Raw genomic sequence first — 16,430 nt, 5'->3', positions numbered from 1 at the left:
GTATTACGTATAAATCTACTTATTGCTTCTTTAAGACCCAGTTGTTACATATGCATATGTTTTCTCATACTGTTATCTTTTTTTGAAATGGGGAGATATTTTGCTTTTTAGCTGCCTTTCCTCAACTCTCTAAGACACAAACTTTAGTATACGAATAATATAAACTTTGTATGCACATCTGTTTATAGGGCTTCAATTTTTCTGTGGAATTGAGCAAATAAAAAAGTTTGGCTAAAAGTGTTGACTGATCATTTCAGGGCACAGGGGACACATCAGGAGGAGTAAGGGAACAATGGTTCATTGAATCAGGTAAAGAGACAGCAACTGTGATCTGATTTTGGATTTACATTAGGTCTGCACTACTGGATGTACTCTACAGCTGGTTCTCTGGATCTTCAAAACTTTATTAAAATGGTCATATTACAGCACTGTCGAACTCTTGAATCTGATTGGTCAGAAGGTGTTGATTAAAGTTCTATAATGGCAGATGTGACAGTAGTTTGCCTGCGAGGGAAATCACTTTTATATTAATGTGCTCATTGTAATATGCTATTGTATCTATACTAACACAGTGATTAATAGTTTAAAAACTTAAAAATGTTATTTAGCAAAGAAAAATGAATAGTCGTTGAGTTTTTGTTTGTTAACTTCAAAATAGAAAAAAACAGAGCCTGGTGAGGAAATGCTGTTTATAGGCGTTAGACTGTAAGTGATAACAGGAACTATTTTGTCTCATGGATGTTCGACAACATTAAATGTAGGGCTGTAATGATCAGACAATCAGATGGCTCAATGCATCGATTTAAAAGACAACAATCATCAATCAATTATAACTGGTTATAAATCAATGATTATTGAAAAAGGATAGAAATCTGGTAAAAAGTGACATGTAAATAGGATACAAGGTGATTTGCCTGTAACCCTGGTGCTTAGTCCTTCTCTGAGTCACCATCTTTCGTGAATTAATGGTAGGCGTACCCCAGATTCTGAACATTTACCTTTATGGCGTTTAGCAGATGCCTTTATACACAGTGATGTACAGAAGTGCTTTGTCATCTCTATCAAAAATGCATCCTAATAAAGAGTACCATCAGTCTAAAAACCCTGTTGGGGAGACAAGACAAGGATTCTTTTTTTTAAGTGTTTGGTGAAGAAGTAGGTCTTTAATCCTTTTGTTGGAAGACAGGCAGTGACTCAGCTAAAGTGCTTTAAAGTAGGTAGGTGCTGGTGCATTTTTGGCTTCGTTGGCAAGTATGAGTTAAATCTGATGCGGGCAGCTACAGGATGTCAAGGAAGTAGTGAATTTAGCAAAGAGGTGCTGTGGGGAAGAAGTTAGTCGATGAAATTAGAACATGTCGATCAGAGGCTACTGAATGATCTTGTCAAATACTGAATCACTGCCTTATGAATTGAAATCATATTGTTTTGTAGAAGATTCAGTTGTATCATCAAATATCGAAATCATACTGTGTGAAAGCTTGAGGTTTACATCCCTAATTAAATGTCATGATAAACGTGGTTAAAATATGCATCGTTCATCAATAAATCAAAAATGTTTTTGTCAACTGTTTGTGATTTGCTGTGGTATAACAGGAATAAAACACTTTGGGGCCTTCATTGATTATTTTCCTATAAGAGCACACCCTGTCCTTTTTACTTCCTCCTTGTCGTTTCCCCTGAATTTTTACTGTTTTCTTGGGAAACGTTATAGCTGTTATATCCTGCACAGAAAAACCACCAAAGAACCACAGATGACAGGATGTTATTTGGGTGGTGGATCATTTTAAGCACAGCAGTGACACAGATATGGTCGTGGCGTGTTAGTGTATTGAACAGAGTCACTTTATCCACCGAGTAGTGGTACAGTTAGAGGCTATAGCTCATCTTCTATGAGCAATTATTTAGTCATCGTCTAATCTTCATCAGTGTCAGGTTTCATCAGGACCTGATACACTCGACCAGTTGCTTGAAGACTGATACCAACTGATTATATGAGTGGAACTGGGTGTGTTCCTGACTGGTTGGTGAAAACCCTAGCCCTTTGTGGCCAGGATTGCGTAATCCTGGTTTATCTGGTAAACAAGTATCGCCATGCTGCCTGGCTAACAAAGTCCAGTTGTAAAGCTGGACTTGCTGGTGGCTTGCATACAGTCACCATGGATTATCCTGATCATCATGGTGGCCCACAGCTAGCATAAGCTGTTGTTTTTCACCAGAGTAATATTGATTACAAAATCATTACGTTAAATTAAAAAAAGAAAAAGGCCATTATGAAATAATCCAAGGAGTAAATGCAGTCCTCTGGCAATTGTCTGGGTGTGGACTGCATCCAGATACTAACACATCAGGTAACTCTAGAACTGCCCCTTTAATGCCTCTATGTGGTATGCTCAATGATCTCTATGAAACAATTTGTGTTTCTCATAATCTAGAGATAAATAATCATTTTGAAAAAAAAAAAACAACTTTAAACTGCCAAGTTTGAGGAGTTCAGAAATGCCTTGTTCTGCTTCGTTCTCCAAAGTTCACACGCTCTTTCTTCATATTCATATTGGTATTTGGTGGGAGTTGCTTTGGCCTAGATATGTGATCACTCAATAATCTTTTGACTTCACCCTTTTTTCTGGCAATTTATTGCCTTTATATTAATTTCTTACACTACCGTTCAAAAGTTTGAAATCACTCAGAAATCTCCTTGTTTTTGAAAGAAAATCACTTTTCTTTTCAACTACAATACCAATAGATTGATCAGAAATACAGTATTTAAGACGAGCATGTTTGCCTTGCACCTCCAGGGTTTGGGGTTCGATTCTCGGCTGTGTTTCCTCGGGTACTCCGGTTTCCTCCCCCAGTCCAAAGACATGTACTGTAGGCTGACAGGCATTTCCAAATTGTCCATAGTGTGTGCGATTGTGCCCTGCAATGGGTTGGCACCCCATCTAGGCTGTCTCCCGCCACTGGGATTGGTTCCAGGCTCCCTGTGTAGGATAAGCGGTACAGAAAATGTATGGATGGACGGACATCATTAATTTCGTAAATGATTATTATAGCTGGAAACAGCTGATTTTTAATGGAATATCTACAAAGGCCCATTTTCAGCAACCAGCAAGTCCTGTGTTCCAATGGCACAATGTGTTAGCTAATCTTAAATTATCATGTTAAAAGGCTAATTCATCATTAGAAATATCCTTGTGCAATTATGTTAGCATAGCTGAAAATCACTGTGCTGTTTAAGGAAGCAATACAACTGGTTTTCTTTGGGTTACTTGAGAATCTGGAGCATCAGTATTTGTGGGTTCGAATTACGGTCTTAAAATGCCCAGAAAGAAAGAGCTTTCTTCAAAAACTCATCAGTCTGTTGTTGTTTTGAGAAATGAAGGCACAAAATTGCTAAGAAATTGTAGACATCTTACAAAGGTGTGAACTACTCCCTTCACAAACTGCCTCTAACCAGGATAGAAAAAGAAGTGGGTGGCCATGGTGCATAGCTGTGCAGGAGGATAACGAGTTTGAGAAACAGAAGTTTCACAAGTCCTCATAAGCAGCTTTATTAAATAGTACCTGCAAAACACCAGTCTCATCTTCAACAGTGAAGAGTCCAGGACTCTGGGATGCTGGCCTTCTAGGCAGAGTTTCAAAAAGCCATATCTGCAACTGGCCCATAAAAGGAAAGGGTTAAAATGGGCAAAAGAACAGACATTGGATAGAGAATGATTGGAGGGAAAAAGTGTTACAGACAGACGAATCTAAGTTTGAGGATTTTTGATCACAGAGGAGAACATTTGTTAGGTTCAGAACAAATGAAAAGATGCTAGAAGAGTGCTTGATGCCATCTGTCAAGCATGGTGGAGGAAATAGTCTGGGGTGCTGGTGAAGTGGGAAGATTGTACAGGGTAAAAGGAAGGTTATCACTTCATTTTGCAACACCGTGCCATACACTGCGGACGGCGCTTGACTGGATCCAATTTCATCCAACAGCAGGACAATGACCCAAAGCACTGCTCCAAATTATGTGAAACCTATTTAGAGAAGAAGCAGTCAGCTAGAACTCTGTCTGTAATGGATTGGCCAGAGCAATCGCTGGCAGCTTGACCAGATGGTATGAAAAAAGTGTCCATCAAGCCAATCCAACTTGTGGGAGGTACTCGAGGAAGGATGGAGTGAAATTGATGGAGATTACCTCAACAAACTGACAGCTAGAATGCCAAAGATCTGCAAGGCTGTAACTGATGCAAATGGAGGATTCTTTGATGGAATCAAAGTTTAAAGCGCTAAATTTTTATTTCAAGCACAAATCATTATTTTTATCCTTGTCAATGCCTTATCTAATTTTTAAAAATTCAGTTTGCAACTTATTTGATGAAGAAGAGTTTTCATGGAAAAGAAGATGTCAGTGATTCTTGATCGTAATCTCTCTGTCTCTGGTGCCAACTTCAGGGTTGCTCCACTGCTCTACTCGCTCAACTGAAGTTTGCTAGATGAGCCCTTGAGTCAACATGGATGTAAATTTCAGGAGCAGAACTGAGAAGTCTTTATGATCTGAAAAAAATCGACACAGCTGTTTATAAGAGTAAGTTTAAGCTCCCAATCTTGTATCTTATTCTTGTACTTATTAAACCCACTGCATTCAGTAAGTCTACATGCATAGATAGTTATTTACCTCACTCATGCTAGCCTAGTACTGATTAACTCTTTAACTACAAAGTTATAAATTACTCTTACTTGATGACTCTCTTATAGATGATGATGATCTTATTGATCATCACCTCTTATAGATATGACTGTTCACCATTTGGAGGTATTTTGTGTGCAGATTTGAAGTGTACGCTAGACTTTATAAATCCTGTTTGCTTCTAAAAATAATTCTAACCCACCCCTCACCCCCAGCCCCTACAGACAGCCTTATCAAGAACACACTACTATGTGTACACCCTCCTCATGGTCATACAGCTGAGACAACAGGACGAAAAAGTAATACAATGGAATACACAAATGAATGCCTAGTCTTATTGTCTCTTGTATAGTTTTCATATTAGTTGTGTAGTCTCAGTTATTACTTCTTATACATTTCAGTTCATTTTCAGCTTGTTTTTGGACCTGAATGAATGGATAAGTCTGAAATCACAGAGGTAAAGCTACCAAACAGTGCAACAAACACACACACACACACACACACTTTCTCTGTCTCTCTCTCCCCCTCCCTCCCTCTCTCTTGGACATGGCCTGTGTGTAATCTATAGATCTGGCTTTTCCTGCTTTTAGCCCCACATGGACAAGTTACCTCCGTCTTTGTCGGTGACGTCATCAGTAGCGACCTGCCAAGGTGGAGAATAGGGTTGCCAGATTGGGCAGCCATTCAGGTATTTCATTCCGTTAACCGTCCCTGAATAAAATGGTGTTACTTTCATACATTTTTCATGTATAATGATTATAAATTTCAAGTATAAATAATAATAATAATAATAAGTAATTCTATAATAATAAGAATAACAACAATCATCATCATAATCATCATAAATAATAGATGCATCAATACCATTTTTTTCCTACTGTACATGAATACATGTTTTTTTGGTACTCACTGATACCAGTATATCGAAATGAGTACCTGTTTAATGCTAATGACTCTGGAGAGTCATTGAACATTTTCTTTTGCTCTGTTAATGTTGGTTGCTAGCAGTGAACTCCCTGCGCGGGGTTTAATGTTTAAGATGCTACATGCCGCTAGCAGTGAACTCCCTGCGCGGGGTTTAATGTTTAAGATGCTACATGCCACTAGCAGTGAACTCCCTGTGCGGGGTTTAACGTTTAAGATGCTACGTGCCGCTAGCAGTGAACTCCCTGTGCGAGGTTTAACGTTTAAGATGCTAAGTGCCGCTAACAGTGAACTAACACTGACCTGAGTGCTCAGAGCAGTATCAGTGAGTGTGGTTATTAAAAATTGCACCTTGACTCACAAACAAGGGCAGACCTTGAGGAAAATAAGTGTGTGTGTCTCAGTGCTCAGTGCTCGCAGATCTGAACTGCTCTCTCACGACACTTTCTCTGCACACACACTTCACTGATCCATGTTTGTGAATACCACTGTGTGTTCGTAATTCACTTCATCTTGTAATAATTTTTAATGACCACACTCACTGATAATGCTGTGCACGGTCACATCGGCTACCTCTCTGATCTCTATTAAAGATACTGCTCAAACACCATAAGATTTTTTTATCAGGTTAAATGTATTGTAGGAAGATGCTGCAGTACCGCCTCTTGATGTTTTCATGGAGCAGTGCTTTATCTACAGAAATGTGTTATTTGGCCAATATGAAGATCAAAAAGGGTTATGAACTCTAATGAACCTTTATAATTTCATAGCTGGTTTTGTAACTGACATATTGTAAAAAAAAAAATAAAAATTGTATATGGTGTGATCACTGTGGTTTTTATGGTTGGGAATTAATTTGGTGGAGTTACAGGTTGGTGAGTTACAAGTGTATCCATCTGCGTCCTGGAGGATTACAAACCACACCCCTTAAAGACACACCCACTATTACAAATTACGCACACAACAAATACATGAAACATCTGTCAGGATTAGAAACCACGCCCCTTCAAGGCACACCCACTATTAAAAGTTATGTCCACAACAAATACGTAAAACATCCGTCAGGATTACAACCCACACCCCTTCAAGGCATGCCCACTATTACACCCACAATAAATATGTAAAAACAGCTGCATAAAACATCTGTTAGGATTACAAACCACGCCCCTTACAAGCCACACCCACTATTACACGTTACACCCACAACAAATACATAAAAACAGCTGCATAAAACATCTGTCAGGATTACAAACCACGCTCCTTACAAGTCACACCCATTATTACAATGTACGCCCACAACGAATACGTAAAACATTGGGTTAGGTTTAGGTTTAGGCTTAGGGTTGGTGTTGGGGGTTAGTGGGCGTGGTAATGTTGTGTAGTTTGATTTACTAGTGGGCGTTCCTTGTAATGGGTGAGGTTTGTAGTCTTGCAGGACGCAGACAGGTCCTTCTCGGTTGGTGTGGGATTTTAGAGATTTGGAAATCTGGCAACCTTGGCGTTAGGGTAGAGCTGAGTGGCGGAGCTGGGAGAACTCGCTGCTCTCATGTCTGGGAAGGGAGGGTGTGTGTATGTGTGTGTGTTAGTTTGATCTACCTGGATGACCACGGCTTTTGAGCTGTACGTTTATTTCTTTAATTTACTGTAATATGTAGCTGTGTATTTGAGGAGTAGCAGTGTATAACGGAGTCTCAGTGCTAAAGCAGTTGTTGTTGATGATGATGACGGCGTTATTTGGGAAAGTTAAAGTCAGACTCGTTTCCGACTTGCAGACGCGTTTGCTCATTTCCTGTTGCTGAACGCTGGGAACAGCACTTTCCCTCCTCCCTGAAAGTTTATTCTGGGTAAGTAGTGTAGTGTGCTCTAGTGTGGAGCCAGAACAATCTTGTTTTGAGCTTGTTAAGAGGCTGGACATGGTAGTGTTCTGTTCATATGTGTGAAAGCTAAGCTTTTAGCAACGCTAGCTGTGGCAGTCGAGTCATTCCTCATATCGACAGCTGCCTGGTTTACCTCACAAAATAAATGTAATTTCACCTCCAATAAAAAGTCACCTGTGCTCTGAAACACTTTGCTTCAGTACAGAGAAGAGACTTTGTGCCTCAGAGCAACTTCCTCTGGAGTCAAAGCAGATAATCAAATTGGAAACCAGGATATTCTCACACACAGACAGAGAGGATAAGCCTCGTCCTAAACCGCGTAATCCAATACTAAACAGTGTGGAGAAAGAGATGACGCCACCCATGGCTACCACCTGTGCCAGCGTCATATATTGTATTAGTGTTTAGTGCGCTAGTGTTCGGTTTGGGACACAGCCAGTGACTCCAGACGTACACTAGCTCTGTATGAATTTGACTGCTGATTCTACTTAAGGGTTTGGGTCTTTTTTCTAGGCCTAGGCTGCATGTAGGTTCATTAGTAGTAAATGTTCTCTAAAGTGTCAGTTATCTAACTAACCTGCTGAAAAAGACCATGTTTACCAGCTGCTAAGTGCTGGAACATGGAAAGTTTCTGGGTCATCACTACTAATTCAACACCAAGTTGTTTTTAAGAAATTAATTTCCCTCTGGGATTAATAAAGAGATCTGGCTTTGTATCTAATATGACAATAAGGGAATTAGGAAATGTCAGCCATTTAATAATCAGTTTAGTGAAGTAATAAGGAAGTTGTTCTGGTAGTGATGGTCTTCCAGTCTGATCGGTGGGCAGGTCCCAGCAAGCCGTAGTTTTATTTTACTTTGAGTCATACCGGCTTCATGGAAATGTCTGGTCTCTGTCGTTCATTGCTCGAGAGGCTGTAGTGACTTTGAAAGGGACTGAACTTGAAACTCTGTGACTTTGAAATAACTGACCTCTTATTGACGTATGTCATCTTCAGCTTTTGTATGTGAACTGTTAGGACAGGAATCACTTGCTTTTGTATCTGTAACAATTCCAGTTACTTTGTGTGAAAAATCTGGTGTTTGTTTTCACGTTCTTTAAAAGTTTTCTCTAACTATTTGACCTTGCTGTGTAGGATGCTAAATAGCATTTGATAAAGCGTGTGAAGATGAGTGTGACCTCATGGTTCCTGGTGAGCAGCTCGGGCACACGCCACCGTTTGCCACGCGAGATGATCTTCGTTGGCCGAGAGGACTGCGAGCTGATGCTGCAGGTGAGACCCCCTACACACACAAACTCTGTACCAGTGGTTCTCAAAGTGCGGTCTGGTGACCCCTAAGGGGTCCATGAAGCAGAGCAGGGGTCCATGATGGAACCGGTGGAAAACGCAACCCACCATTATCAAAACCATGGTATTTATTATTGAGTTCTTATAATTATTAATCTGTTTGACTGGTCAGTAACTCAAAAACAAATAGGTCTATAAATAAGGTAAACTTGGAACTAATGTGTTCTTTGGATGGAAAGTTGAGGAGTAGAAAGTCTTAAGGCTGGAATAAATAGACAAAATATAATTGTACACAATTCAATTATATTCAAGTGGAATTTATTTAACAGTTGAAGGGGTCAGTGTAAGAATCCCTGTTCTATACACCATGTTGTTGCTCTTATTTCGGCTGCTCCTGGTAGGGGTCACCACAGTGAGTGGATCATTGGTCTGCGAATTTGATTTGGCACAGTTTTTATGCCGGTTGCTCTTCCTGACATAACCCTCTCCAATTTTTATCCAGGCTTGGGACCTGCACTGTGAGTGCATGGTCTTGTGTAACCCCAGTAGCAGGGGCTGGTTCCCTGGCTGGGAATCGAACCTGAGCCGTGGTGGCGAGAGTGTCGAGGCGTAATCACTAGTCCTCCAGGGACCTCCTGCTTTATATACCACATTTCTTTCAAAATCCATAATAACCTTTCTTGCAGTCTCTGATATGTAAAAGTTTGCCAGAGCGCAGGAGGGCGATAGTTTACAGAGGTGAGGATGATTCATTTTAAAATAGAATTTGTATTTGAAACCTGACAATGAATCTACACGGTTTAAAAATGAAGCACTGGTTGTTAAAGCAAAAAGTTTATATCATTACCCGTCATTACACGCTGCATCGACATCGACATGATTCATCATAGAGCTTAGATCATTAAAAAAAAGGAGAACGCTATGTCCAAGTGGGCTAAAATAAATTTTGGAAACAGAAGATTAAAACTATTGACGCAGTGAACACTTTAAAATTTAACGGGCTGATTTTCTTTTCATTCTGTGAACAAAAATGCAATTATCCAGAGTTATCACATGATACCACTCTCTCAGTGCCTCTAAAGTCCAAAACCACCTTTAAGAACATTATCGTGATGCGGGTCTTTACTGTATCCGTTGTGGCTTACCTGCTAACATCGAAAAAGTGCCACACACAATCTACATCATCAGTCAATACACAGCTTGAGTTGTTTGCTTTGTGTACAGAAATGTGCATAGTGTAGATAGATATCACACTGATGTACTAACATGCTGCGTATGAAAAATTTCAAACTAAGAGAGCCTAAAAGATGATTGGTCTTTGCATAAGGCTGAAGTCATTTAAAAAAAAAAGTTCTGTTTATTTGATTATGATGTTCATGTGATGTTTGTATTTTTGAGGGAAAACCCACAGCTTGAACTGGTTGTGATTGTGCTTCAGTAATCTTATAGATGGGGGAGAACTGTAACTTCCACCATGTCAGCGTTTCTACTGCATGGGTCTGATAGCGGTGTTTGGAAACTCTCTCTCTCTCTCTCTCTCTCTCTCTCTCTTTCTCTCTCGCTCTCTTTCCCCACTCCCTCCTTTTCCCTTGTCTATGTAGGCCACTGGAAACCGCTCTCCCTTTAAAACTGTTTATTCATTTCACTTTTATGTGCGGTTAGTTTATAATGCTTTCCTCACCACATTGGTTAGCTCAAATAAAAAAAGCTCATCTTGTCTACATTCATGTGCTCACCGTTACATAAACCTCAGCCTCTCTCCTTTTTTTTCTCCAAAAGCTTGTGATCTTTTTGTGTAAATGCTCATTCTTTATGCTTAGGTGAACACTGATATGTTCATAGTGAGCCTCTTGGCCTCAGGCTTTTGGTTGTGCTAAACAATGTCAACACATGAAACAATGCATCAGAAACTCTAATAGCAGCTGTGGTTTAGAGACTTGAAACATGAGGCTCCTGTTTGTTTTAGTGACAGTCTGACATGTCTCAAATGAGGACTGGTTAGGCTAAATTGCTGCACTTCCTTAAACACATACAGTGGATATAAAAAGTCTACACACCCCTGTTAAAATTGCAGGTTTTTATGAACAAACAGAAACATTTTAGGGGGAAAAAAGAAAAAACTTACAATAGCCTGGTTGTATAACCAGGTTATTGTATAACAACCTGGTCCTTTTATAATGGGTCATGTGACTATGCTCAGAATGAACCAATCACATTCAAACTCATGTTCAAAAGTAATTATCATACAAATAGCTTACAAAGCATGTAAGCGATCTCAAATGATCTTGTCAAAAGGTATCGATCAGGAGAGGAGTCCAAAAGCATTTCCAAAACATTTCTCCACATCAACAAGTGAAGAAATGTGACATCACAGTGACATTACCAAGAACAGGACATCCCTCTGAAGTAAACAAAAGGGCAAGAAGAAAACTTATCAGGGAGGCTGCCCAGAGACTTACAGCAACATTAAATAAGCTGCAGGAATATCTGGCAAGTACGGGTCACTCCCTGGATGTGACAACAATCTCTTGGCTAGACGCAAGCGCTTTCTCACTGAAAAAAAACCATCCAAGCATGCCGAAATTCTCCCAAACCATGTGGCAAAATGTGTAATGGTCTGAACAGACCAAGGTAGAACATTTTAGGGCATAATCCTAAAAGATATTTTTGGTGAAAAAACAATAGAGGTTATCACCCAAATAACACTATAACCATGATGAAGCATGGTGGTGGCAGCATCATGCTATGGAGCTGCTTCTCTTTTTAGTCGGGGTTGGGGCTCTATTCAGGATAGAGGGGATTGTGGATAGCTCCAAATACAAATCTATTTTGGCAAAAAATCTGCAGTTAGGTAGCTAAACCTGCCTCTGTTAGACAGCTGAAGATGAAGAAAAATCTCACATTTTTTAAATGAAGAGTGAAATAAATTTGCCGGATGAAGATGGTAGACTCTTACCCAAGAAGTTTGAGAGCTGTATTACAAGCCAAGGGTGCTTTAACAAAGTGTTAGTTAAGCAGTACATAGGCTGCTACTTCTTATGTTTGCACCTACAGTAACTTATATTGTACTCTTTGCACTACTGTCACTGGATTCACTTTCTAATAGAACTGTGTATTGGGCTGCACTGGGACTTAGTGTGCCCATTGTCTATCCCAGTAGTCATTGTACTGTCTTGTGCTGTCTGCACACTTTATGTATAAATTGATGTAGTCCCTTGTGGTTCTGTGTTGTTCTGTGTCTGTCTTATGTAGCACCTTGGTCCTGGGGAAACGTTGTTTCATTTCACTATGTACTACCTGGCTGTATATGGTTGAAATAACAATAAACTCCACTTGACTTGACTTGACTTGGGTGTGCCCACTTATGCAACCAGGTTATTGTAAGCTTTTTCTTTCTCTGTTTTTCCTGAAATATTTCTTTTTTTTTTTTTTTAACTTAAATTTTGTTGGTTGCTATATCACATTAAAGGTGGACAAAGTTCTGGCATGATTTATCTTGGTTTCATTTTTTAAATATAAAGCGAGCGACTCACTTACTGTTCAGTGGAAGCCCATTTCAATATAGGGCAGCGTTAAATGCCAGAAAGCTTCTATTCATTGCCTTGTTCTGCTTTTTAAAGTGCAGCACAATAAGGGGGACACAATAAGCAGAAGGTTGAGGATGTTTCAGAGCTCCGAGTTCTTCCCTGGCTTTGGCCGCAAACTCACAGAGGCGTCTCTGATGAGCTCTAATGAGGCTGCAAATGAGTTTGGCTTCAGAGCACAGCTTCCCCCTGATGTGTGGAAGATAAGACTACAAAAGATAACGCAAATAAAAGCGTGTCTGTAACTGTGCTTTCCTCTAGACATTTGCTGATACTTTATTTCCTTTGTTGCAATTTCAACAGGAAATGAATTAATTCTGATTTATTCCTAATTGGTCTCAAGTTTTGTTTGTGTAATTGCATGCAGGTTTTAATCTATATTTGTGCATTCGCAATACGTAGATAATGGAATGATATACATATAACAGGTATATTCGACTAAAATTTGTAAAGGTACAAAAATTCCTTGCTTACAAATGTCCAGATGAGCAACTAACATGATTGAATTGTGAAAGCACTTACCATTTTATTTATGGCTATAAATAAGATCATTAGAAGTGGTTATGTTTTGTTTCATAGTGATGTTTTATATTACCATTTTTGACCTGCGCAACGAACACTGAACAGATGAGACACATAACGAAATAAACTCATATCCACTTTTTTTAGAAATATTTTGTCGTTGTCGGTTTGTTTGTTTGTTTTAAACAAGCCATGTTCTCAGTTTGCCAATTAGACAAGTGAGTGTAAATGAAATGAAAAACCTCTACAAGTTTGTGAAAACTCTCCCATTTCTAGTGTAATTTAACTAGCCCTGTAGCTTGTCTTTGGTCTAATGAGCTGCCTTCAGCTAAATAATTTACATAAATGCATGTGATTGGAAGCCGTACTGGTTCATGTTTAGAGTCGCTGAACTTTCTTGCACAATATCCAAGTGCCTTGTTTACACTAATTTTTTTTGTATAGAGACAAGTCTCCTCCTTCTCCCCATAGCTTTCAATTAGATTTTTTTCTTTTTGCGCTTTGCACTGTTCTGTCTTTACTGTGTTTGTCTGTGAATGTTTGTCTTTACCACTGCTGTAACACTGCAATTTACCTTGGGATCAATAACATTTCTATCTATCTATCTATATATATATCTATGTACAGTCACTGAACTTTGGCCAGTTTTTTCTTTGTTTGTTTGTTAATGTATCGGCTCTACTACACTATTTTTTTTAACTACTCTGTTCGATCAGCTGACATCCTTTGCTTGGTTCACATCGGGCCCCAGTCTGCCTGTTCACAACCCTGGTACACTATATGACCAAAGTATGTGGACACCTGACCATCACACCCAAATGTGTTGCCACAAAGTTGGAAGCACCCGATTGTCCAGAATGTCCTGGTGTGTTGTAGCATTACAGGTTCCCTTCACTGGAACTAAGGATCCCAAACCTGTTCCGGCATGACAATGCTACTGTGCACAAAGCGAGGTCCAGGAAGACATGGTTTGCCAAGTTTGGAGTGGAAGAACTTGAGTAGCCTGTACAGAGCCCTGACTTCAACCCCACTGAACACCTTTGGGATGAACTGGAACACCAAATGTACACCAGGTCTTCTCACTCAACATCAGTGCCTGACTTCACTAATGCTCTTATGGCTAAGTGAACACAAATCCCCACAGCCACACTCCAAAATCTGGTGGAAAGCCTTCCCAGAAGAGTGGAGGTTATTATAACAGCAAAGGGGGACTAAATCTGGAAAAAAGAACATATGTGTGTGACGGTCGGGTGTCGCACAACTTTGGCCATATAGTCTGTAGAGAATGTTTTTTCTCTCTAGCAGTTGAAGGTGGGTCTTTAAAATATGGCAAGTTACTAAGTCTTGTGTGTGTGTGTGTGTGTGTGTGTGTGTGTGTGTGTTTTTTTTTTTTTAAATACAGTCTCGTAGTGTGGACAAACAGCATGCTGTGATCAACTATGACCCGACCACAGACGAGCACCTTGTTAAAGACCTGGGCAGTCTTAATGGGGTGAGTTCAGAGTGGATCATCATCTTATTTAAAAGCAGCCACATTCTACACCTGCACCACACATTATATCCATTTTATTAGAAATTTGGAAAGTGTAAATGATTATTCAGGGGTGGACAAATGCTAAATTAATTAGCTAACCCATCAAACAAGTGAAAACTCTAGTGTACTTGCCAAGTCCCATAGTTTGGCTGGCTGGAAGCCTAATATACTAGGCTGCAAAATGGTAGCTAATGTATTGTAATAATGTATGGCCAGTTAGCTTAGTTAAGTGCATAAATAACATAAATAAAGTTTCTTTAGTAGCACATTGTGTTTTTGCTCTTGAGAAAATGTCAGCAAGACATTGGCCAACATTTCGATTATGAGCTTACGGGTTTTTATCAACTCGTATAAAAGATGTTATTCAAGTCTGGCTAGCGTCTTTATTTTCTCTCACTATGTTTGACCATGAAGTGTCTTGCAGTTTATTTTGCCCTGTTTTGCCATTGTTTCCACAAATCTATCATCCGTGCAAACTAATTAATCTGGCTAGGGAAAATTGTTTTTTCCACAGCCAAATAACGCTTTGGCTGATGTGTGTAGTGCAGCGAGTGGTGGGATTTGGCAGTGTGCGCTATAGTTACAGCATCAGGGTGCATCACACTGCCATTTAAACATAAATTCCAAATTCATTTTGTGAAAGTCAGTAAGGAGTAGGGTTTTTTCTTTTCCGGTTGTTGAACCTGCTTGTCCTCAGGGCTGCCGGAAAAAAACACAAAATCTTTGTTGCCTGTGCTAGTGATTTGTCCACTGTTGTTATTTTAAAGGTTTACTTAAAGTCACATCAAAAATTTTGTAGGCAGTATTTTAACTATGTGCCTGAAGTAGCTCATTATTGATTGACTGATTAGTGAGTGATTAGTAGGTGGCAGTGGTCAGTTGCTAGAGATTTTTATAAATGCCTTTCAGCACCCGTCATGAGTACGTGTCGCCACACCAGCCATTCGCACGTGTGGAATGTTCTTCCGCATCCTGTTTGTCTGAAATAGGTGCCTGGAGTGTCTGTGTTCAAAAAGCAGTTGCCAGACTGTTCATTCATGCGCACAGCGAAGTGACTGAGCCAAATACATTATAATAGGATACTTGAAACAAACATTTGAAACTATCCTTGTGCTGATGCTGAGCAGGTTTTGGAATAGAACATCTATTTTTTTGATCATTTTTAAATAACATTTTCATAGCAATGGATATACTGTCTAAAATTAGGGAGATATATATATATATATATATATATATATATATATATATATATATATATATATATATATATATATATATATATATATATGCGCCTATGCTTTTTAATGATTATCTATATTAAATACAAACAAAATAGTCTCATTTGCTGCTTCTGTATCTGTGCTTCCAAGAATAAAACATAGCATGCATTTTTTCCCTTTTGTTTTTTAACAATTGCTTGTATGCCGTCATTCACCAGAGATGCATCAATGATCGTGTGTGTGTTCTGTAACAGACACAGTAGAAAGTACCTGTAACTCTTCTGTCCTGTTGATATTATCCCAGAACATTAAGAAAGTCATTCAGCACTGTTGCAGCAATAGGACAGTGAGCATTTTTATTTATTTATTTTTTTTACATCTTCTCCTCAGCTATTTTCTGACTGCCATTATTTAACTGGCACAGTGTTATTAACGCCTTAATGAACAGAACATGATTTAACTTTCACTGAAACAAAGGCTAGGTCCCAAGGAAGCTCTAACAATTCTTACACACCCGACTTCTGAGCATGCATTAAGCTTGCCAAGGCTTCATTAAGTTATTACCTCGCCTTCTATTATAGATCTGTTTCCTGCCTGTCTACACAACCTAAAATGGATTGTTCTGCTATTTTGTTGTGTGTTTGGTTGCCAAGTTAAACTACTAGCTAGTGATTATTACTGATTTGCCAGTGAGCTATCCCTCTCTTTCAATGAAAAATTATGTAAAAATAAGACATTTTTATTTTTTACTTACGCGCTGTTAACAAATTGCTTAATGTAGATTACTTTTGGCTTTGTGGTAATTAAT

General features: G+C 39.2%; 1 protein-coding gene across 4 annotated transcripts in view; it reads left to right on the top strand.

The window, feature by feature from the left end:
- Positions 1-7,107: 7,107 nt before the first annotated feature.
- Positions 7,108-16,430, top strand: part of cep170ba (centrosomal protein 170Ba) — a 31,680-nt gene continuing 22,357 nt past the window's right edge. Inside the window, exons 1-3 of one of the 4 annotated variants that reach the window (XM_053237379.1) lie at positions 7,108-7,216; positions 8,610-8,747; positions 14,271-14,360. In XM_053237379.1, coding sequence (XP_053093354.1) covers positions 8,643-8,747; positions 14,271-14,360 — 195 coding nt within the window. In that variant the 5' untranslated portion in view covers positions 7,108-7,216; positions 8,610-8,642. Of the gene's footprint in view, positions 7,441-8,609; positions 8,748-14,270; positions 14,361-16,430 lie in introns of all 4 variants that reach the window. The other 3 variants (XM_053237380.1, XM_053237378.1, XM_053237381.1) reach the window with 3 other exon arrangements.

The sequence above is a fragment of the Pangasianodon hypophthalmus genome, chromosome 10, assembly GCF_027358585.1.
Source record: "Pangasianodon hypophthalmus isolate fPanHyp1 chromosome 10, fPanHyp1.pri, whole genome shotgun sequence".
Classification (NCBI taxonomy): domain Eukaryota; kingdom Metazoa; phylum Chordata; class Actinopteri; order Siluriformes; family Pangasiidae; genus Pangasianodon; species Pangasianodon hypophthalmus.
Note: the sequence above shows the minus strand (reverse complement) of the source record. Positions and strands in the feature narration are given on the sequence as shown.